The sequence below is a fragment of the Mercenaria mercenaria genome, chromosome 3 (genome assembly GCF_021730395.1).
Source record: "Mercenaria mercenaria strain notata chromosome 3, MADL_Memer_1, whole genome shotgun sequence".
NCBI classification, from domain to species: domain Eukaryota; kingdom Metazoa; phylum Mollusca; class Bivalvia; order Venerida; family Veneridae; genus Mercenaria; species Mercenaria mercenaria.
In genome coordinates this window covers 235,483-261,426 of record NC_069363.1, presented here as the reverse complement: position 1 = coordinate 261,426, position 25,944 = coordinate 235,483, and the positions used below count along the sequence as shown (strand labels likewise).

The following is a 25,944-nucleotide window of genomic DNA, read 5'->3' as shown; positions in this document are numbered from 1 at the left end:
AATGCACATTCCAACATAACAAGGTCTGTTTAATAACAAGCTTTCTTTTATTCTATAAATACCAAATAAATTCTTGTTAAACATTGTTGAACTAACAAATGAAGGTTTTGCTATATACTTCAATAGAATATTTTCATCATGTGGCAGCTTAATATTGATTCTTTTACGTAAATGTTCCATCGTCTTACCGAATACAGAGTTGTTCATTAACTTAAAAATGTCCTTTTCAAATGAATTTTTTGCTTCAGATCTTTTTTGAGTATTAAAATCAATATATTTTTTTAACCAAGGACTTTCGTCAAAGGTTAATATTTTGTGTATTTTTGTTACTTTTAACCCTAATTGTGTATATAGTTCAAGATTTTTATAATAAACTATATAATTTTGTTTTTTCATTAAAGTTGGAACTATTTTTTTTTTACATTACTTTTTCCTATTTCAAATTCTTTTTTAATATTTTTACTATAATTGGAAAGCCATTTGTCTGGTATTTTAATTTGTCAGGAGCCAAAGGATAATCATTATGTACAGTATGTAATTCCTTTGGATATTCAAGATCACATTCAACTATAAAGTTAGTTTTACCTTTTGTAATTAATTTCTTCAATTGTTTTTCGGATATGAATTTAAAGTTTCCAGAGGGCAAATGTCGACACATGGCCCAACCGTAAAGATTGTTGGCGTCGAGGTACATAATGTATTTAGATTTTAATTCAGGATCATAATATTTCATATATTTATTGTTTGTTTTACTGTATCTGTTTGAAATATAACTTATTCCTCCTCTCAGTCCCTTTTCAATAAAAAGATAAATATCAATATCAGTTATTAAATCTAACTTAATTCCAGTCATTTTTAACATTGCATTCCAAGCTAAACCAGGACTACTAAAATAATGACAAGGGTCTAATTTGTACTACACTAAACACAACCTTCTAAAATTTTCAAATACATCAGCTAAAAGTAAGACGTCAGTTTTTAAATATAGATCATGATATTCTCCCATTGTTTTAATTTTAAATTTATTCCAAACATTTTTAGCATGTTCATATTCTTCATTAGATATGTGTGTTTCATTTAAAATTGAATAAAACTCTTTTTTAGGAGGTAATTCTGTTTCTTTGAATGTTTTAAATGAATCCATGTAATCATATGGATAAACACCTTTTGTTTTTAATAATTTAATGTTTTCACAATTAAATTCTTGAGATAAATATATAAATTCTGGAATATTTTTTACTAAGTTATCCAATGATTGAGACATAAATTGGAATGAATCAATAAAGACCAAGTCGGAAATCATAAATGCCATATATCTTTCCATAGTATTAGGAATAACATTAATTTCTTTTTTGAATTTTCCTATTTGTTGCATAACCTCTTAAATTATGAAAAAAACAGAAATTTTGTGTGTTAGTCTAAAATTAATATTGCATTATGAGTGGGCACTACCTCTGAATTTTCCTGTTATATGACAGTGATCACGTACTTTGATTGAATCTTCTATATATTCTTTTTCACAGATATGACAAAACTTTTGTTTTTTAAATTCGGCTGAGTCTTTTTAAGACATTCTTAAATCTTTATTAAAATGTTCTTTAAATATTTCCTTACAATACTCTTCTTCCTCAAGCATTTTTTCAATAAACTTATAAACTGCATTGGGTCCTCTGTAAATCTGGGTTGGTTTAGTATAACTGTTATCATAACAACAAACAACTTTATAGCCGTAACCACAATCTATATGTTTTTGGTACGGTTCTGTAAATGAAAACTCTGGGTTTGGAAGAGTTGTTGAAACTTTTAAATTAATTGCTTCGAAATAAGCATAAATTACAAAAGGTACTGCTGAACCTTTATGATAATTTTTAAATTGTATTTTACTTCCCTCTTTTGACATTTTTACACCTTGGGTACCATTAATAGTTAAACAATTTGGAATATGTTATTTTAATATTCTTTCTTGTGTAAAATGCTGTAGGCAGCATTTACAAAAATGTTTTTTATGTTGATCTTTGGTTTTGTTACACATAAATCTATTAAAGTCTTTTATCCAAACATAATGTGTTATTTCGTTATTATTAATCAGTAACATGTCACAGTGTTATTCGTATTGATATTGTGATATGTACAATGGATAAATTCCCGTAGGTTCTTCATAACCAAATATATTAAATGAAATATCATTTAAAACTTCAATTTGAGGTATTTGATTTAATGTAACAGGAAATTTAATTCCAGTATAATCAAGATCGTTTATATGTTCTTCATATTTTGAAACTCTATGACGGTTTTCTTTAACAGGAAATTTGTAAGCTAAATGACACCATCTAAAACATTCGTTATCATCATTCTTTATATTTATTAATCCTTTCATTGGATGTTGTAACGGTTTTGGTAACTCTAAATAACTTGAAGCAACCAACGGACTATACTTGTATCTATTTATATAATGAGCGTCAACTGACTCTATTCTCCAACCACTTCCTTCTGAAATCCAGTTGCCAATTCTATTTATTATTTCATCAAAGGCTTGACGTAAAGTGTTTTTTATTTCATTTTTATTAATAATTTCTAAAGCCATTGATTGAAAATAAGCTGATTTATATATTGTATCTGTTGCACTCATTTATACAAAAGTTATTTTTAAAACAACGTTTATTTTTATACCTTTTAAAGCTTTAAGTTCAGCTTTAAGTATTTCATAAGAGTCGTTTACAGTTAAATATAATTGATTTTTTGGATCTTGTCTATATTCAATTTTAATTTCAAATTTCTTATAATATTGCTTTATAGATATCCCAATTTCCATCTATATATTATATTTAGAAAAAAAATTCGTAAAGCAAAAAAGGGTTAAAAAAATAATAAAATAAATAAAGTTTAAGAAGAAATAAAATATTTAAATTGATATCTTTTTCTATTAGATTTTGATATTCCACATTTTACTCTGTTTTTCCCTTCACAGCACATTTTTATTAACCCTGAATTAATATCAAGGTCTTTAAATGCTGCGTAAGTGATTTTATATATTTTTTCTTCATTAGTGTCACAATCGGTTGTAATAACTCTTTTAGGGTTGTTTCGATGATTATTTGGTCTGGGACAATCACAGAACCTTTCGACATTTTCTTCTTCAATTAATAGACAACCACAGTCCCATTCAAATAAATTCCTTTCTAATAAATAAGGATCTATAACATTTTGTAATTTATCAATGACATGATTTTCATATTCATCGCTAACTACTTGATTAAGTTTTAATTTAATAACATTTCTTCTTTTAAGAACTTTTTTATATGAATTATTGTCTGGATTCATTATTTCTCCTAAAGTGCTAGATAATTTTGACATAACCATTCTATCTACCTTTCTATTAACCATCTATATATAATATACTTTGGAAAAAATCTCTAAAAACGCACGTAAAGAAATTATATTGATTTGAGAAATTTGTTTATATTATCTTTATCTTTTGAATAAGATTTTAAAGTTATTTTTTCTAAATTGTTATCAACTGTTAAAATTTTAATACCTTCTTGAGACATTCTGTTTAACCATTCTTCGTGTAATTTGTGTAGTTTTTCTAAATAATCTAAACCAACTCTGTTTTCTTCAGTTCTGTTTCTTTTTTGAAGTTTTTGAAATATTCTTTGATATTTTAGGATCGGTTTTAACATAAATAAAAGCATCAATTGGGCTTTTACCATGTATTTTAATAACATGATCAATTAAGAAAAGATTGTATACTGCCCACTCGGGGTCATTTATAACATCGTTGCCGTGATATTGTTTTGTAAAAACGTTGTTGTTAGTTAAATAACATCGTTAAAGAAAAGAAACACCATCAAAGTTTTTAGCAGAATTTAACATTTTTATGTGACTGTTTAATGTTGCTAATTGAAAAGGAAATGAATATTTTAGAGGTTCTTGAGCAGCAAGTTCCAAAAGGTTATATGAATTTCCGCTTGGGTCCATAACATTTTGCCATTCATGAATTGGTTCTGGAATTATATTAAAATAAGGATTATATTCTTTAATAATATCTAAAAACGTATTTTTTCCTGATGCAATATTACCTTCAACTGATATAATTTATATAAAATACTTATAGAAAAAATCTTTAATTAAAGTTTTTAAAACTTTAGTTTTAATATAACTTTTCTTCGTTTTTACTTTTATATCCGTTAAGTTTAAATTCCCTCATATATGTTTCAAAGGGCATTAAATAATTTTTTTCTTTCTGCATTTCTAACAGTATTGTAAAAATATCTTGAATAACTTTTTTCTCTTCTTCTTTGTTTACTTTTCCAGGATCATTGGGGTTATGAACAGCTAAAGCTGCAATCCGTGCTTTTGTTATTAGTTGTTTTATTTTGTGATGATGTGTTTTTTAAAATAAATTTCTTGTCGTCAAGTTTTAGTCTATTAATAAATATGGTAATTACTGATGAAACAACACCAGCAACTGCTACAAATATAGGAATAGCTGGAACAAGTGCTAATGCAGCTGAACAACCAAAGATATTTGTTGTTATATATAACCCAGTACTTACTCTCCCACAAAATTTATAACTTTTTCAGTAAGCAGCAGCTAATTTAGTTAGGTGAGTAATTAATTGATCTTTTGTTTCTATTCCATTATTAGAAATTAGATTTTTATTACTCATTTATATAATATATTTTCAATTTAAATTTCTTCCAATTCATTAATTGGTACCCAACTATTAAATTTTTCATTGTAACCTTTCCATTTTACTAAAGCTTGTTTTTTCTTATAGTCTCGTCTAATAACTTTTTCTATTCTAAAAACTTCTTGTGTGGTAGGTAAAAGTTCTTGTTCATAAAATGATCCTTGAATTATTTTATCATTTAAATCTTTTATAGTGTATGTTCTGGGATTTGTATTATTAATTTTATAAATTATAAATATTTCCTTTGTCCAGTTTGGTGTATATCCTTTTTCAAAATGTCTTTTAAGTTTGCTTAAACGAACTCGATCACCAATTTTAAATTTTGCTTTACTCTTTGGTACCTTTAAATTACCATATAAGTTAAAGTAAACAGTACCTTTATTTAAGTTTTTTCCGGCTTCGGTTGGAGTCATTTTTATACTAGAATGTTTTGTTTTGTTATATTTATCAACCATTTCCTGCAAATTATCTAAATAAATATAAGTATTATTTGCTGTAAAATATTTCCACATTATTTTTTTTAAACTTCTATTAAATCTTTCGATTACGACAGTTTTTCCTTCATTAAATGTATGATACATATTAATCTTATTTTTATTCAAAAATGATTCAAACTTTTTATTATAAAATTATTTTCCTTCATCTACCCATAAATTTGTTGGTGTTCTGTCTTCAGCAATTATTTTTTCAAATGCTTCAGTAACAGATTCTTCAGTTTTATTCTTTAATGGAATAACCCAAGCATATTTACTGAATATATCAATAACGGTTAACAAGTACTTTACACCTTTATTATATTTTGAAAAGGCTTGCATATCAACTAAATCAGCAAACCAAGTATCATCAATATCATTAACAATCACCCGTCGTTTCCTAAATTTTCTTTTAATTGGTTTGTGTAATTCTTCTGCTAATTCATCACTCCAGCGGTAGCTTGGTACAGTTATTTCGGGGGTGTACTCTACCCCCTTTTCCCGTTTTTTGACTTTCGTTTTTGTCCTAGTGAGCTTCCAGCTCCCGGGGACTTATGTCCCAATCCAAGTTTATATTTCGTTTTAATCGCAGGTTTTACAACTAAATGTTTTGCAATCTTTTCTCCAAATGTTTTTGATTTAGTGTTATTTAAGTTGGAAAGCATTTGTTTGTCGCATATACCCTTTTTTACACCGCTGTCATAGCAAGGTCGTGGGTCTTACATACTGCGTCCAGTTCGTTGACAGGAGGTCCATTATCTAAAGGATTTCCTGGTCCACAACAGTTATATCCTGGAAGTGTTAACCCTTTTTTAGGTAATAAAGGTAACACTGCTTTATGGATATCCAAATTACCTGCTTTGATAGTACTTTTAACAAACTTTGATTTCATTCTTCCACAAGATGAACAGGTGGCCATTATCATTCTTTTCCCGTTTTTTGCTGTAACATAATGGGGGTTTATATTATCAGTAAATCTTCTTTCTTTCAAACAATATATTTTATTCTGTAAACTCATCTATATCATATGTATTTAAAACTTTTTATTGGGTTTAAACCTGTGGTTTGTTTAATTGTCCGGTATTTGTCTGGGCTGGTCAAGGGTTATAGGTTAAATAAGATCAGATTGACCCTTCAACCTTGCGTTCATCAAAAATAGAAACTCTGTTTCTCTTAAAGATTGCATTAAAGATTTTCAGGATACAAATGCATTGAGTTAGTTTTTTAAGATTGGTTGGTTTTGGAATTTTTAAATTTGAATTGGTTGGCTTTGGATTTTTTTAGAAGATGTCAAGGGGTCAGGTGGGGTCAAATTGTTTCAAAATCGGTAATTTATACACTACTAATCAAACGTCATATGAATTCAAATAAGTACCGTGTTAAACAATGGTTGACTTACAAATAAATTCTAAGGATATTTAAAGATAGAATATTTAAAGATAATATGATAAAAATATACTACAAAAAAGCACATTTACATTATGTATATCATTCACGTGACGTAACGTTTAAAAGTGCAATCCACTCAAATCAAGTACATCTAAACGATATCAACTGTTGGTTGGTCGTATGAGTAATACTAATTTGTAGTGTTGTAATTAATATTTCAAGTAACGTATGTTTCAATCCATTTTAAGATGTAGCTTAATGATATTACTACGAATTAAAGCACTTAACTAAAAAGAGTTTTTAGAAATATGTCAAAAAGACATCAAAGTACCATTGGCGTGTTCCAAACAAATAGTTGAGACTGTGAGTATGTACATATGCATGTATGCATGTATGGTGATTATTTTCTGATACAGATACCAAAAAGTGACTTCTCGCAACCTCCAACATCAAATTTTAAAGTATATTTCTGTCATATGGTGTACATTGATGTTTTAATGTGTCCTCTTGTCTAGTTCTGAAATATACGTTACCGAATTTAGATAAAAGTAGTTATTAGACTTAAATGCTTTAGACAGAGTTCCATACCGAGATAGTCTATATGTAGCAGTTGAAATGCATCATCTTTTAAATGAATTAGTTTGTTTGTATTTGTTAATAATTTTAAAAGTAGAATATTGAACTTTAGTAAAAAGTCAGAATTGACAACAATGATACCACAACCACAATATGAACAAGAAATCTCATCTATGTTTTTGTTAAGTAATTGTAATATGATTGTGTAGTTCAGTATTTCCGTCCCACAGTTTAAGTGATAGAAAATCACTGTGGTCAAAGAATCAGAATTGTTGAAGAAACATGTTTTGCCAAAAGTGACATTTGTTTCACTACCCATGTTGTACTGTATATGTATGCTGTTCTATAAGTTCAAAATGTGCCGTGTTTATTTACATCAGGAATTACATCAGCATCTTTGAACACATAATGCATATAAACCGATATTTTCAGTAATGAATACACTCTTACCTTCCATAAATATCAAAACAACGCATTGAAAATATAAAAACCTCTGCCTTGAAAACGCAACAGTCCATCGAAACCCCAAAACTGTTATAGCTTTAATGTTACTTAATGTTCTGTGTAATCTTGGAAACGTATGCATCATAATGTATGTTTCATTTCCTCGTTGTAATGTTGTAAAACCTGACTGAGTAGGTGCTTTGCAATGCCAATAAGCATGATTTATGCTTCAGCTTGGAATAATAATATACGAAATTTGAACTTGAATAGGTGACCTTTAAAATCTGGGTAACGTTTATTCGATTCTTAGATACCCTCATGTTCTGTATTTCTTTTGGATGAAAGTCAAAAATACTCAAACTTCGAACATAACTAAGTCTCTTGTTAATTATTAATGTGCTATATATTTATGAAGCAGAAGCCATAAAATTGCTCATCTATGCTATCTTTACAGTATTGCTGGAAGAGGCATCATTGTTTTACTGTAGTTTGTCTACATCCTATAATTAAGAATAGTAACAGGGTTAAGTCCAACAAAATTATAAAGGTCATGTTTACATGTTCAGTAAACATGGTTTATTCACATTAAAAGCATACAAATGCAATTGTTGGCGTTTTCGTCAATGTTGCTAATTCTTCAAGGCGGAAAATTTGAGTGGCGACTATTACCTATGTTCCATTTTAAAGTATTTTTATAAACAAAAAGTCAAAATTATACAAGTAAGCCTACTTTGATATCTAAAATAGAAGGAAACTATTGGTACCCCAAACCTTTCTGAATGATACACAAATAAGCTCGATTTATTGAGAAACAGCATGTGATTTATAAGTATTACATTTGTATGCACGTTGTCTATAGCCTAAACTGATTTCAAAGTATCATATTTTCTCATTGAAATATATAAAACTGTGAACCTTAACACAATTATTTGATGATGTCTTATTAAAACATACAGTAATTTTGATAATTTTGTGAGATTTTTTAACCCCTACATTTTGGTAGAAATCGTCAAAATGTGGAATAAATTGTTACAATGAGCCTTTAATTACGGTGTTGCGTTACGGCTCCCTGTAAACGCGAAGCGCGAAGGTACGAGGGTACGTGTGATGTAACAGGTCTAAAGTTCACACTACTAAATACCAGCAACAACAATAACTGTTATATAACTACTTTTTAATGTTCTACTATATGCTACGATAATATATAAACATCAATGTTTTTCTTCATAATTCTCTAACATAAACTCTGTTATTTCAAATAATCTCTGAACTTTAACATTAGTACTTCATCGTTAATTGCCTCAGTTCTAATCTAACTAATTCATTTTGCGAGTATCGAACATACGCATCTAACCTAACTGAGTACCAGAATGATACTGAAGTTTTGTCTCAAAACTTCTGCTTATGAAAGAAATGATTCATGACTTGAGTCATATGGCGTAATCAAAAGACCCGGTGTTTATAATTACCCTGTCATTTATCCAGTTAGTCAGTTGTCAAAACAATTAGTAATTTTGAAACATGCATTGCTGGACAATGCATTAACTGGGCGATATAATGTAACCTGTCATTTAATGCACATGACTAATTTCTAGACCGTAAAGCTAAGTGCGAAAAGGAATGCGAAATATATTCTTAAAGTACATGACTTATTATCGACCGAAAAGCTATCTGAAAAGAATGCCTAAGAAGTATTTGGTATAATGGATTCTTTGGAAACCATTATATCACACTCGCCCCTTTCTTGTGAGTTTTTCTTTTAATTATCTATAAGAGAATAAAAAAAAAAAAAATTACATGAGGCAATCAACAAATAATACATGAGGCAATACATAAAACCGGCTGATAATTAATACTTAATTTTATTTTTAAAGTTTTAGCCGTAATACTGAAGATTAATGCCTTTAAGTAGAATAGAACACAACTGAATTCACAAAATCAAGAATATATAAGATCAATGCATGATATAATATACACAATCAATAAATAAGATAAAACACAAGGTATTCGTAGATATAATTTTTCACAATTTCACAGATTTTTTATTCAGTTCTAGAATATTCAATTTGTTTTCATTTTGTTTCAGTCCTAGAAAGTTTTTCTTGCATTTTGAAGTCAAAACCCCAATTAATTTCTCTAAAAATTGGATATAAAACCCAGCATTACTAGCGAAACACATTTTCACAATACTTTCCACAATGCTTTTTCCTCCCTTGCCCACAGGGGTTTTGCCTTCAAGAATTGTAACTGAAATAGAAAATGATAATTGTTTATACACAATATAACTGTCATGAATATACCTGTCAAAAGGAATATTATCATTAGGAAATACTTCAAATAATAGTCAGACTTGCGTAAAATATTAATTAATTTACTGATATAAAGAAATATATAAGGTCCCAGATCTCTAGAAAATACGATTAAATACGCAAAAGTAATACTAATATGAAATATCCCGTAACCTGTTGTATATTATAATGAGTTAATAAAAAAAATCTACTACTTTAGTATATGCTAAAAATGAAACAATGTTCTCAAATCTTATTTAACAATCGAAACGATACTTGTTTTTACGTGTAGACGATAAAGTGACATCATTCATTCCCGTTCCATGGTTGACATCTCTACACTGCATTTGGTTTTAGTTGGATTGGTAAGAGAGGTGACCCGTCAAGCTTGTCAGTTTTCTCCAAAAAGCCATGAAATATGTTCGTATGTCACCACGCATTATTATAGCCTTCATTGTTGAGTAATAGCTTAGCCCGGCTTCAGAAGGTCGTTTTCACAGAAGGTGTGACGTGTTGCTCCAGCAGCATCCTCTCGGTTTAATGAATATACAAGCAATCATTTAACATTGTCAAAAGTTTCGTTTGTCTATATAAGAACTTTACAGAAGGATGCCTTCTTAGAATCTCTAAATAGAATGTTCATAAATTTATCTTTTGTATACCAATCTGGTTTCCTGTTTTCTGTTTTTCAATTTTTTACAGTTTTTATTTCATTTTAGTAACAAAGCATCGTTGTCATAAGTCAAGACTGTTAAAAACTACGTAAACCTCTGATAACTATTCGGGGTACATTTATTGTAAAATGCAAAATGTTAATTTCTTCATAAATGTTCAAAAATAATTCTAATAACTGTTATCTCTACGCTGAAAAAACTATGTATTTATCATGCACATATTTGTCCTTAAATCTTACACTTAAACTCATAAAAAAATGTTTTATTCTATCTCTTTACGGAATTCCGCCTTAGATAGCAGTAATGCAATGAAATATTTTACTAATGAATTTCCAGCTAATTAACAAGTATTACTAATTCATATTGAAACATAACCGCAACTACTCTGACTCATACATAAGAAGCAATCTCCAAGTCTGATTGCAAGGGTCGCATGCCTAGCGACATTATTTTCTACAACTCAACTAAATAAACTTAATGTTCCATACCAATATATGGTCGCTTTCCTAGCGACATAATTCCCCTAAGACTCATAAAACAAGAAACTTCTTGTTTCAACAACGGTCGCATTTCTTGCGACATTCAACTATGTATAAGCATTACACATGCTCTATGATGGTTCTTGACACATCATACAACGATACATTATAATAATACATTTAGCGTTACACACGCCTCACAGACGTTATCAACGTCATCTCAAAATCTCATGGAGCTCAGAGCATTTGGGTTATAAATCATTCATAAAATGTTACCTTGTCATTTTACAAATTGAGAGCAATTTTCTACTTAACTTCCCTAAGGGTATTCCTCACTTAATATAACCAAAATAATGAAGCTGGACTATATATATATATATATATATATATACATATATATATATATATATATATATATATATATATATATATATATTCTTTGTCAATTTTATGTTTTAATAAGTAATCTGTATGAAATTTATCTTTACAACAAGAATGCATTTTCCTTATGAATAATAACATCTTCCTAATTATTCCATATGATTTTTTTTATTTAAAAAATACGCTTAAATGTTGACTTAAATGTACATTAATTCGCTATTTCTAAGAAAATGTTTCTTTTGATTCGCATGTAAAAAATGTTAAACGGATCTAAAAATATCCTCAAATCAAAAAAAGTAACAAAAGAATTCCCGGATAGCATCGTTGGTATACGAGTTAAAATGAACAGTCACTAACCTGACGAAGTATCGATTTCTTTTTCCATAACTATACACTCTGGCTTGCCGAACCTTAAATTACATCTTGTCCGTACGTTTCGTTTGTTCATGGGGGTTCTAACAGCTGTCTGTAGAGGTTTATCGGTGGTCAGTTCCATTTCCAGTCGTCTGCAAAATCGTCAGTGGTGAAAGTTATTTCGTCTTAAATCGTCATGGTGGCCTCGTCGTAGTTGGTAGTACTTCTTTCGTGTTGTGTCCGCGACGTATTGACGATTCGTTTAAATCCTGGTCACGGCACCAAATCAACCCGTGTGGTGTAACAGGTCTAAAGTTCACACTACTAAATACCAGCAACAACAATAACTGTTATATAACTACTATTTAATGTTCTACTATATGCTACGATAATATATAAACATCAATGTCTTTCTTCATAATTCTCTAAAATAAATTCTGTTATTTCAAATAATCTCTGAACTTTACCATTAGTACTTCATCGTTAATTGCCTCAGTTCTAATCTAACTAATTCATTTTGCGAGTATCGAACATACGCATCTAACCTAACTGAGTACCAGAATGATACTGAAGTTTTGTCTCAAAACTTCTGCTTATGAAAGAAATGATTCGTGACTTGAGTCATGTGGCGTAATCAAAAGACCCGGTGTTTATAATTACCCTGTCATTTATCCAGTTAGTCAGTTGTCAAAACAATTAGTAATTTTGAAACATGCATTGCTGGACAATGCATTAACTGGGCGATATAATGTAACCTGTCATTTAATGCACATGACTATTTTCTAGACCGTAAAGCTAAGTGCGAAAAGAAATGCGAAATATATTCTTAAAGTACATGACTTATTATCGACCGAAAAGCTATCTGAAAAGAATGCCTAAGAAGTATTTGGTATAATGGATTCTTTGGAAACCATTATATCACATTCGATGGCGAAGCGCGACAGTACGATGGTGGCAATACGACAGTGCGATGGCGAAGCGCGACAGTACGATGGTGACAGTCCGTCGTCTGTCGTGCTTCGCCATCGTAGTGTCGCGCTTCACCATCGTAGTGTTGCGCTTCGCCATCGCACTGTCGCGCTTCACCATCATAATGTCACCATCGTATTGTCGCGCTTCGCCATCGTACTGTCGCGCTACGCCATCGCACTGTCGCACTTCAACATTGTAGTGTCACCATCGTACCGTCGCGCTTCGCCATCGTAGTCTCGCGCTTCACCATCGTACTGTCGCGCTTCGCCATTGCACTGTCGCGCTTCACCATCGTAGTGTCACCATCGTACTGTCGCGCTTAGCCATCGTACTATTGCGCTTCACCAACTTTTCTCTGTTTACTTCAGGGCCGACTTGTACGGTCAGACGGAAGAACGTGCTTTGGATTTACTTACTAATAATATTGTAACATAAATCTAAATTTTATCCGATATGTTTCTTCAGTTGAAACGTTAGGGTCAGTGGTAAAAAGACAAGGTCGGTCTGGAAAGCGGAAACAAACAACTGTTTTCTAGACCTAATTAACACTTTTGCATAAAATTTACCCAAAAGATTTATAAGCAAAATTTATATAACAGTGTATTTTTATTATTTTTAGCTGACAATATGTAATAGTTATTGTTCGAGGAATAGGTCTGCATTGTGCTTATAGACCGGTGAGGGATTTTCAAATCTCCTCACAGGTCATGCAGACCTATTCCGAGAATGATAACTGACAGGGGCGTGAGAGGTGTTGCACATTTCATAACCTCTCATGAACAAACTCAATCAAACCGAGTCTGCTATTATTCTTCTTGGTTGCATTCTTTGCTTCCAAAGGACTTTTTTACAGATTTTATTACCTACATGCTTCTTTGTTTTACATAGTCCAGATTGGTATATTTAAAAAACAAATAATTAAAAGTAGGAACAAGACCATGTGTGGTATAATTTATCGGTTACTATTAATATAACAAAATGCCCAACTTGCTACGCACCTGTAAATATATTTGTCAGCAATTCGGACATGATATTTGTACTGCATGAAAAGTCCGTGCACATTTGACAAACATTGATATCATAGTCTCTTTCTAAGGTCAGAAATGTGTTTCTAGTCAATTGGTAAGAATTTGACCCTTAATAGCATTTTATCAGGGATTATTTTGCATATTTGAAGAAAATGTAAGTTTGTTTGGTTCTTTAATTTGCAACTTAAATACACATTGCCGTAAAAATGTATTAATATAGACTTTTATTTTATGCTAACTAATGAAATACTGTATTCTATCAGTTAAATATTTTTATATCTCATCACTCACACTGTGAAAATATGAAATCTATATTTTCACACTGTGAGAGATATAGCTCCGCCCCCTCATACATTTTGTATGAATTTTAAATTATTTGCTTAAAACAGGATGAAAATTGTAGTCGCACTTTGTTCTTTATAGTATATTTCTCGATTCAAATTATTTTACTTATTGAGAATTTCATGCCGTTATGCAGCAAAAATATAAAATAAAATGGAACTGTATGTTGTGTGCGTCTTTCTAACGTCACAACACGTCTGACTTCATGTCTGTTTACGCGCGTCTGTTTCCCGCGCTGAGATTAAAAATTGTTGCAAAATGCACATCTCAACGTAATTGAGCATAACATAAAAAAAAATTTGTTTGTTTTTCTTGAATATTGAATATATCTCACCTCGAAGTGAGAAAATGTTCACATTTTCAAATGTTCTCACTTCTCAGTGAGCTATATTCCATATTCACTCAAAACAAACAAATATCATCTATATCATTACATTATCACAAGAAATTCGTGCCATCCGTATCACATTAGCCAGTAAATGGCGCGTGGCCATTACGTTACACATAAATAGCGTAATTGGGTTATCTTGTATATTTTTGGTAAAATAATCTAAGCAGGCTGGGCAGTTCTCCCAAGGGTATATCATTTCGATCGGGATAAATAATATACACCGATCGTTGTAACAGGGGTAACATAAGAACAATAGAAAGTTTTATAAAGTTTTATTAAGAAAGTGCTTATACTCATACCATCATGACAACTTTGTAAGATACATGTATAAAAATTCAGCTTTGTTTACAAAAGGAATTCAGATAACATTGTACGCAGGCGTGTTTGTATTGTTGATATACAGGTAAACTAAAACAAAAATATAAATTATATAAAATATAAATGTTAATACTTTTCTAGAAATACTGTGTTTTTTTGTTTGTTCTTTCTGTTGTTCTTGTATTTCCCTGATCCAGGCAAAATAATCCGACCGAGGTAATATACCCTGATCAGGCGAGCGCAAAGATGACACAACGAAATGTGCAAAAGATCTGCGTGCACACCATCGAGAAGATATGAAAACCTTATATTTTCTTGGCAATGAAAGTAACGAGTACTACTAATAAAGAGTTTTGTAGTTCTAGGCCTTTGTTGTCTGTGGCCTGGGCATTGATTAGAATAAACATAGTTTCGTTTAAAGTCGTTTTCGTCCTCCACATCTGATTCATGTGAAGAAGTTGTCAGTTACTTGTGGATGTAAAGTCAATACAAGTTTAGAATCCAGGAAACTGACTGCTTTACACAAATGAAAGACGGCATATGACCGACAAAACTTTGTACAATGCAAAACATTTAATTATATTTAAAGGCATAAAAATGTCAACCTTTAATTTGTTATGGATTAACGATATTCAGCAAAATTAGAACATTTTTAAGAAAACGAGAACTGTGCTTTGACCCGTCTCCCACCCATTACCAATACTTAAAAACTGCCTTTAAAATATGTTTAAACTGTTAATCTGATCTCAGACACGTCCGGAAACGTTATAAGATATATCACGAACATTTAACTGGATTATTTTCTAAAATACAACTTTGTCATTTATGTTCCATGTTAATTGTACGGAAATTTTCATTAGCGGATTAATAATTAAGTTGGAAGAAATTTGGGGTCTTTGTATTTTTTGCAATTATATCATTTTCAAGATATGTCAAACTGGTCGAAATGTTTTACTTAAAACGGACTTTTTTGAAACAAGTGACAATATTATTTACGGAGTCACCGTAAATGACATGCACGGACTTCTCATGCTTCTACTGCATTGTTACGGTCGCTTTCGCATAGCCTGTACGTTTAAATCTAATCTCTGACAACTGCGTAAGTGTGTCGACTCTTTGGCTTAGTAGTTAGAGCATTGGACTAGCACACGAGCGACCGGGTTCGAATCCCGCTACAGGCACTTGGGATTTTTCGTCACAAAAATGTTTGTGTAAACAGTAGAAGTAGGACAGGTCTGGTAATTGTTATAGACCTCTTAAGTGGTCTATAAGGCCTATACAAACCTTATCGAAACAAAGAAGCCGGTAGGTAAATATTTTTAACGTTTCATGGCTTGAAATATATGAGCTGATTAAACAACATTTTCTCACAAAACAATTAATTACATGTAAATACATTATCATTTATTTTTCCACAGAGAGGTTAATTTTGAATACAATGTAATTGTGTTCATAAATAAGACTCGGTTGGGTGATATTCGTTTTTATTATCCCTCATGTAAACAATGTAAAATAGCCATAGACCAACGGAGACTTAATTAGAATAATATATTTCAAACAATATTAAGGTCTGATATTCTTTAGTATCATCTTGCCAGATGACGTTCATTTGAGTGACAATCTGCTGGGGAATTTTCATTTGAATGTTATCAGGTCTGGTGATTTTTATTTCAATAATACCCGTGCCGAAAAGCGTTCAAATTATTTGATCATTGGACAGAGTTGACAATACTATACAATACAGAGTTTAATTAAAGTCGGCCCTTAAGTAAACATAGAAAAGATAGTGAAACGCGACAGTACGATGGCGAGGCGCGACAGTACGACGGTGACACTACGATGGTGAAAAGCGACAGTGCGATGGCGAAGCGCGCCAGTACAATGATGATACTACGAAGCGACAGTGCGATGGCGAAGCGCGACAGTACGACGGTGACACTACGAAGAGGAAGCGCGACTGTTCGATGGCGAAGCACGACAGTACGATGGCAAAGCGCGACACTACGATGGTGACACTACGATGGTAAAGCGCGACAGTGCAATGGCGAAGCGCGACACTACGATGGTGAAGCGCGACAGTACGATGGCTAAGCGCGATAGTACCGCGGACTGTCATCATCGTACTGTCGCGCATCGCCATCGCACTGATGTGTTGTCACCATCGTACTGTCGCGCTTCGCCATCGTACCGTCGTATCTTCGCGCTTCGCGTTCACAGGGAGCAAGCGCTGGCCCTAACGGAACACCGTATTTAATTGATTTAGAACAGTTACATAAGCAAAAGGTTAATATCTGAAAGTCAGTTTTGAAACAATCAACTAGAAATTCGTGTGAAGCCAATAATACTTTCAAAGAGAGAGAATTCCGCTTTTTCATACACATAATTTACTCAAATGAGTATAATATTTGTTTGACATACGGTAGAAAGCGACATCCGGTCTTAAACAATCAAGGAATGAATGTATTAGTGGCTGAAGTGGATGAACATTCAGCATTTATTGCCAAAGCTAGATAATTTAAAGTACCATTTATCTTTACCCAATTCGACTGACATAATTGTATTAAATTAAACATTTTTAACGGAGAGTGTAAATGATAAAACTTTACATATAAATCGTTTTGCTTTTGAAAGAAAATATCGAAATAATAAAAAGGGTGGAGGAGTTATGGTATACATTGCAAACAATATCCCCTATAAACGCCGATACGATTTGGAACACGCTGACACTGAATCCATTTGTATTGAGGTTAACTTCCCAAACTCTAGGCCAGTCCTATTTACCTATGTTTACCTACCACCGGACTCGAATCAATCTTGGATAGATACTTTTAAATCATTACTTGAGAAAATAGATTTGTCGAATTATGAATCACATATTCTAGGTGATATTAACATTAATTATTCTGCAGATAATTCACTATGTTATTTTAAAAACACAAAATGGAATGATCCTATAATGAAATATGGCCTAGTACAATTCATAGATAGCCAAACAAGAATAACAAAAAATCTTTTTCTATTATTGACCATGTTTATTCAAATAGCACAGAAAATATTACTGAAATAATAGTTCCGTTTTACAGTATATAGAGGATATTTGTTTGCTTTGAGTGAATATGGAATATATCTCACAGAGAAGTGAGAAAATATAAACATTTTCGCACTTCGAGGTGAGATATATTCAATATTCATGAAAAACAAACAAATTTTCTTTTTACTTCATGCTCAATTAGATCTACGTTAAGATGTGCATTTTGCAACAGTTTTTGAATCTCAGCGCGGGAAACAGACGCGCGTAAACAGGCATGACGTAAGACGTGTTGCGACGTTAGACAGATGCACACATCATAAAGTTCCATTTTATTTTATTTTTTGCTGCATAACGTTATGAAATTCTCATTAAGTGAAATAATTTGAATCGAGAAATATACTATATAGAACAAAGTGCGACTACAATTTTCATCCTGTTTTAAGCAGATAATTGAAAATTCATACACAATATCTGAGGGGGCGGAGCTACATCTCTCACAGTGTGAAAATATAGATTTCATATTTTCACAGTGTGAGTGATGAGATACAAAAGTATTCAACTGATAGAATACGGTATTTCATTAGTTAGCATAAATAAAAGCGACCATTTTCCGATTTGCTTTACTTATTCGATGAAACATAGTCTTAGTAGATCGTGCCATAATACAATCATATATAGTTGTTTTAAAAAGTTTGATGAATGTGCATTTCAGAATGATTTATTAAATACGGGTCTTGATATTGTAGAAATGCACGATGAAGTTGACCTTTTATAACAATGCCATTAAAATAATACATCAACAAGTTATTTATGGAAAAAGTATTAAGAACATTTCTTGAGATGTACAAAATGAAAATTCAATACCTACCACAATTGTTTATAGAGATATCGTAAAAGATCAATTAAATCGCAACTTTTAGATGCAATGAATGAGCATTTTGTCAATATTTCGAATATTTTTGAAAAGACATGTTTTATTTAGCAAAATTTTTCAAAACTCCAGAAAAATATTGATAACAAACTAAAGTAGGCCACATTTAATATTGAATATATATCAGCCCTCGAAGTTAAGAAAATCATTGATCCAAACAAATCAACAGGAATTGATGGTATTGGTCCGAGAATAATCAAGCACCGCGGTGACTATATTACTCCTGCTATAGCTCATGTTATAAATCGAAGCATTCGTTACGGAATATTTCTAGATGCACTTAAAGAGGCGTTTGTAATATCAATTCTTAAAAGCGGTAACAAAGATGACCCAAATAATTATCGACCGATTTCAATTTTACCAACTATGCCTAAATGCCTAAAATGTTCGACAGACACATCGCTTCCCAGCTTCAAACCTTTTTTAGGTCGACCAAAATCATCTATTCCGCACAGTCAGGTTTTCGTCAACATCATTCGTGCCACACTGCTCATATTAACTTAATAGATACTTGGTTAAGATATATAGATTCTGGGAAATATGTTTAGTCAGTTTTTCTTGACCTTAGATAAAGGAATTGCTCGACTTTTCCAGTAATAACGCAGATAGCCTTAGATCGATTTCAAATAACAACTAAGTAACACCTAAACAACGAACTAATTACATGAAAGCTTTTTTCATATATCTCTGTATATTACTGGAATACCACTCCTACAAATATTCGTTCCATAACATCTCTAAACTCATTTAAAAAGACACTGAAATCTTATTTGTTACATGAATGTTTTAAATCATGTTTTCTGAGTGATTGTCGAATAATTTTTGTACATTATGTTGTAGAAGGCCATGTTTGAACTAAGATGTTGTAAATGTTTTATTTGCATGTATGTACATGTTAACTTCTGAAAATAAAGAATTTATTATTATTATTATTATTATTATTATTATTATTATTATCATTATTATAATTATTATGAACCTTTGCCTAATTCTGGGTTACGAAATCGAAAAACTAGAGGACTTAAAGAAACTGGCCCACATACCAAATGAAATGTCAATAAACATTAAGCTAGGGGTTAACTTTGATGCATTTTGTAAGTGTTCCCTGTTAGAAGGAACCTTGTCTCTAAATTTCAATATCTGTCTTAAAATCAATTCTAACCGTTATACGAGGAGTGTTCGAAAAGTATTGTGTATTGTGGTGGCACGCCATTTCCCGAGAAATTTCACGTCGATTTTTTAAGCTGATTACCTCTATTCAATATCTACACAATAGTATATACATGTATCCATTCAATAACCGTTTTAACGAGTTGTCGCTTTTTCGTAGACGTGTGACTGGTTGGTACTACCGTGACGTTATCTTGAAAAAAATAAAGAAGTACTACAAGAAACGTCGCCCAGTCACAGGTTTCAAACATGTTTGACTGTTGCATGACAATGCTCCAGCACACGCCTCCAGTTTTTGAAGTCGGAGAGAGTTACTGTGCTACCACATCCACCTTATTCCCTGGATATGGCGTCATGCGACTTGAATGTTATTGTGTTATTAGTTTCTCAAAATGACCATTTCGGCCTGGGTGTTTCCAATACTCCCGCTTTCATAGCCTTGGGTATTGTTTAATCACCCTTTGGTTATGGTGTCTGCTTTTTAATTTTGTCTTTTGACAGTTCTTGTGATACCCAGGCTCCATAACCTCAGATCCCCTTCCTAAATTCCAGTTTGTTTAGTTCTGCCCATTGTTTTCTCGTTTGGGGCAAACCCTTTACTTTACCCGGGGACGAAACGCCGCTCTTCATGGAATTACACGCCTCAACACGTATATCCTTGAAAGTTCCATGTTCACCGCCGTTTGGATACATCTGCGGATGTCTCTAAATTGCTTTTACTTTTAGCATGTGTAAATGTTGAGTTCTGCTCAACCCGGGGCTAGAGGGCGTGGACGGTAGCATGCATTTCCACTACCGTCCATGAACAGGCTCAATCAAACCAAGCCTGCAACATTTTCGTTTTTGTCGTGTTGAGCGACCTGTGAAGTTTCCACTTTCCGCTATTTCTTTCTGTTTCCAAAGCTGAAAAACTTCCTTTCAGGTCGTAGATATCGATCGCGACCTGCTCTCGGTTCTGCTGTCCATCAGTACCTCTGTAGTATACCAAAATCAGCCTACCGTGACGCTTTCCGGAAAAGGATCCATATACTATAATTATGCATTTCTCATATTTTGAGGGTATGAAATGACAACATGCACGTTCCATCAGTTTTCAAAGTTTCAGACCACAATACAAAAGGTAATCAAATTGAAAAATAGCAGTGACAAGGTACTTTCAAGAGGGACTAGTGTATTAAATGAAGTAAAAGTTCTTGATAATGAGGAATTACTCCTACCTGATGTTTTTTAAAAGATAATGACGAATGAAATATTTTATTCTCTATAGTAACCTATAGCTTTTGTAATTAAGCCCTATTATCAGTTTTATCTGTTGAAGATTAAGAAGAGTTTTCTATACACTTTCTAAATATTTCAAAACAATAGTAACCTAACAAAATCATAAAGCGTTATAACACACCTAAACTATATCTATCAAAACATCTCCAAAATTTTATTATATGAAATCATCAATATGATAAACGAATATGTAACTTTTACAAACAACAAAGCTCATCAACATGCTACCAGGTTCAAATTCAACAAAAAAGCCGAAGTAATCACCTAACAAAGAAACAATTATATGAAGTCATGTACGCAACAGAACCAACGTAATAACATCTAAGCTACAGTAACTGATATATCTTTAAAATGACTAATTTATGACTATTTTGTGTCGATTTGCCGTAAAACCCAACTCACTCAACCTGACCTTATAAATAAATATATAAAGCACACCTAATGTACGTGGCATATATAATCCATTCGGATCTAGAATAGAAAATGTGGAAACGCCATAGGTCGTTCACTAAACTCTCTAAACTGACATTCAAGATGTATTGTACAATAGACACATTATAAAATCATGGAACTGTTAACACCGATGTAGTTGCAGCCATTCGAACGTAGCTTCTATTAGACATTTGCGAATTAAATCGAAGCGGACTGTGGACACCTAGGACGATCGATATTTTAAGGGGGACATCTCACAATTTAAATAATATTATGTGCAGACGAAAATACATGCCCTTAATATTGATAAGGTCTTTCTTATTATCCCCTGCTGAAGGCTAAGGGATTTTGTTTTGTTGTTTTCCGGCTGGATGTTCGTCCATCCGTCCGAAATTAAAAATGCTTATGATTCAAAAAGTTGTTAAGCTAGAATTTCCAAACCTCAAATATTTAATAATAAGCACACAACCATTTGCTCATTCGTAGAATTCTCCCTCTTGACCTTTAAAAAACATATTTCTCCTTGATTTGTTTGAAAAAAAAAATGATAATGATTATAATTCAAAATGTATTTCATCTAGAATAACCAAACCTCAAATAATTATCATATCACGCGTATCATCCGCCTTGACCGAGTAAAAGCAGATATTTTCCCCTTGATGTGTTTGGATAAAAACTGAAAATGCTTATGATTAAAAAGTATTTCAGCTAGAATCACCAAGCCTCGCATAATTATTTACTAACATATGACCTTTGCTAACACAAAGTATTATACCTTTTTACCGGTACAGCTGAGTTTTTTCCAAAAACCACACATAATAAATAATTAGCACATGATATTTATTCACATATAGTACTACTCCCTTTACCCTGTAAATGTAGATTATTTCCCCCTGATTTCGGAAAAATAGTAATTTTTGAAGGTATCATAGAATGCATTGTGGCAAATATCATAACTGTGTTTCATATAAATCAGGTCAACAATTTAGTTTGTATGGTGTTTACAAGGCTTTTTTCTGTTAGTTGGCTTAATGACTTAGATTTTCATCCCGTCTAAAATGTCAGCCTACATTCTGACCCGGTTTCATAAGGTCCAAGAGAACATATTGCCTCTACAGTATTTACAAAGTTTTATTTTCTATGGTACATCCTCGTGACCCCGTTTTCAATCCCACACTAGACTTTATAATGTCAAATATACTGACCATGTTTTATAAAGATCGAAAAGAAATCATGGTCTCTAAAGCGTTAACGATGTTTTCTATAACTTCACCTAACTTCACCTAGATAGACTAGTTTCAGACGTAATGTAGACTTTATAAAGACATATTCTGACCAGGTCGTATATAGATCCAGTAGAAAAAAATGGAATATAGAATGTTAACAAGGTTTTTCTATGATCTGATCTCGTCATATAATAACCTATTGTCAAACTCTGTCGAAACTTTCTACACAACATTCTGACTAAGTTTCATTACGACTGGACTGGAATTGCCACCACTGAAGTGCTAACAGTGAACTTGTGAACGACGAACGATGATGGACGAACATGGACAACAAACACAGCGCTAAAGGAATAGCTCACTTTGTGCTAAAGTCTTGGGTGTGCAACTCTTAATATTGATTAACATCCCCACAATTTCTTGACGGTCGTTCAATACTTTTAGCGATATGTGCATTACAAATTCTCTCTGACGGACAGACGGACGGAAGAACAGACTAAACCAAATCTACATCACCACCGCATAGTGGTGGCATAATAAGCCAGGCATATCACCGTTCGTTCATTTTCCTACAGCACATAATATAATAATGTAATGTTGAGATAATGCCCGTGAAAAATCTATCGTCATAGGTATCCACACTCCACTTCGTCTTACTTCGCAAATGTCTATTGTTTGCGCGCATAAACCGATAATACGCAATCAATTTATCATATGGGTGGACGGATAGATCAGTGGTTTGCACACTGGCCTACCAATCCTGAGGTCGGGGTTAGATCCCCGGCAGCTACTCGGGAATTTTCAGAAACGCTTTTCAGTGTTTCCCACCCAGCTAGAGGTGTACTGGTCAGGAACCCAGGCAATCCTTGCGTGTATCAGTGCTATACACTGGGCACGTTAAAGAACCAGGCTGTCTATTCGCAACGAGCTAGGCTAAGTTAGCCGGACAAGCCTGTATCTGATTTCTGATCTCTCTGTGGGGGCTTTGTCTCACTCTGTCCCTCTGGTCAGATCGCTCTGTGTCTGTACTAGTAGAGGATGATTTCGCGCCCTGTGTGGCTGCAGTTGCTGTAAAGCGCCTTTGAACGTGTTTATCACGAAAAGGGCGCTATATGAATCTGGTATTATAATAATTAACAGACTCAGTCAAACTTAGTCTGCTAATTTTTTGCTTGGTTGCGTTTTTATATTTTTTTTCACTGAATTTATTGACCGAGTACTGCAAATCAAAGCATCTGAAGATGTGAACGAAAAGAATGGATTACCCCAAAAGCATAACAGAATTATTCTGATACACAAAACCAATTGTTTATGTCGAAATAGAAATTCCTGAAAAGCTACTGTCAAAATATCTTGTACTAAGTAGATTCTTGTCTTATTAAGAACAGTAGCTTATAACCAACTCATTATTGTTCCAGAGGGATTTGGCCCTTGTATTGTTTAAAAAAGAGACATGACTTCAAACTCTAAAGTATATTTCTAAATAAACAAGCATTTGTAGCATTAGATTGTTAATCACGTCTAATACCACATCGCGCGACATACGAATTTGTAATTATATTTTTCAAGGAAATGCTGATGGAATATGGTTTTGTTTGGTGGGTCGATACTTCAATACGTTTTACCACTAACGACATTGATTTACAAATAGCTTACACCAAGACGCATAGTATCCTTTACACAGTTTCACGGAATTTTGCAACGAAAGGGACATTAACAAAAAATACACTAAACGCAACATTTGATTATTTCCACGAAGATCGTTGCAAATTTAGACCATTTCATGAAGTATGGGCAACTACACTCCTTTTTAATTTTGATCACGTTACACGTTCCATTGTCAAGGCATGGGTGATATGCGCGTTAAACAAACCCTGCATTGCACCGACTGGAAGCGAGTATAAGCGGGGATGCAGCTTGAAAGAAAACTACGATGGCCGGTGTCACAGATTTGATCAATCTGCAATTGGTATTATAACAAGAAGACTTTTCCACGATCAGGATTATCCAATCGACAACAATCTAACGCTTATTTACACAATTAAGCGTGATGAAGTAGTACAATATTTCATATGATTATATATCATATGATGTATTTGCCTATGACTAACATATATGTAAAGATCTATTTCTTTAAACATACATAGCTTAATGCAATTTTTACAATTGACCCAAACCCAATTTTTGCTATATTCATATATAGCAATGGTTTTGTTGTGTTGTACCATGTACAGATTCAGCAAAGTCTGCTTTAATTGTTTGATTGCGTTTTATGCTCATAAAGATGTGTTTTAAGCGTACAAATACTTCAAACAACATTTTTTTCTTACATCTCAAAAAAGACATATATTACGAATCAAGGAAATAATGCCTTTTATAGTAGAATTCACCTCACAGTTTATATTTAGTACATTTCAAAGAATTTGATAAATTCCTCGTACTGAGATATATATATGGCTTATCTTAATAAAGGATTACATTAAATAAATATATATTTTGTCTGTTTTTGCAAGTTGTTGTTTCTCATTTATTTTTCCTTAAGTAGAAAATCTAATCAATGTAAGAAGAATGGAAAGTTATATATACCTAAACGGACAAACACGTCCTTAAATTGTTGTGTTTGAAATAAATTTATAAGCTTTACATCCCATATAATACATAACCTGACGTATTGTTGTTGAACGAAAAGATAACTGTTAGTTAAGACTACCAAGAATGTTTTTCCTTTCATTCATTTTGTTCCTTTTTCATTTATATAAAAATGTGATGTACGCAATCGGATGGTCCGCAAATCAATGTCCACTTATCGCTGAGGGTTCAAAAACTCAATTCGGCTGTAAAGTGATTTCATGACAAGAAGCCACCGAAGTGCCTTTTGAATTGTCAGTGGCTTTACCAAGGTGGCAGTCTTTGGCTAAATAATGTTTGGGGTGTGGAGGTCACTTTTGGACTTATGTCATCGTCATAAGCTAGATATTCGCAATATTAAGAGGGGCGGTCGAAAAATATGCGGTATATTAACTCTTTCGCAGAGAACGTTAAATATTTTTTCAAAAAATCTTTATTTTCTTTATAA

The 25,944-nt window shown here is 32.4% G+C and overlaps 1 protein-coding gene across 3 annotated transcripts in view; it reads left to right on the top strand.

Moving 5' to 3' along the window:
• The window catches only part of LOC123525085 (uncharacterized), a 111,914-nt gene extending 86,594 nt beyond the window's left edge, over positions 1–25,320 (top strand). For all 3 annotated transcript variants that reach the window (XR_006681394.2, XM_045303836.2, XM_045303828.2), the window contains one exon: positions 24,438–25,320. Coding sequence is in view for 2 of the 3 variants with exons in the window: in XM_045303836.2 (XP_045159771.1) it covers positions 24,438–24,944 (507 nt within the window). In the remaining variant the exon portion in view is untranslated. The remainder of the gene's footprint in view (positions 1–24,437) is intronic.
• The last annotated feature ends 624 nt before the right edge of the window (positions 25,321–25,944 follow it).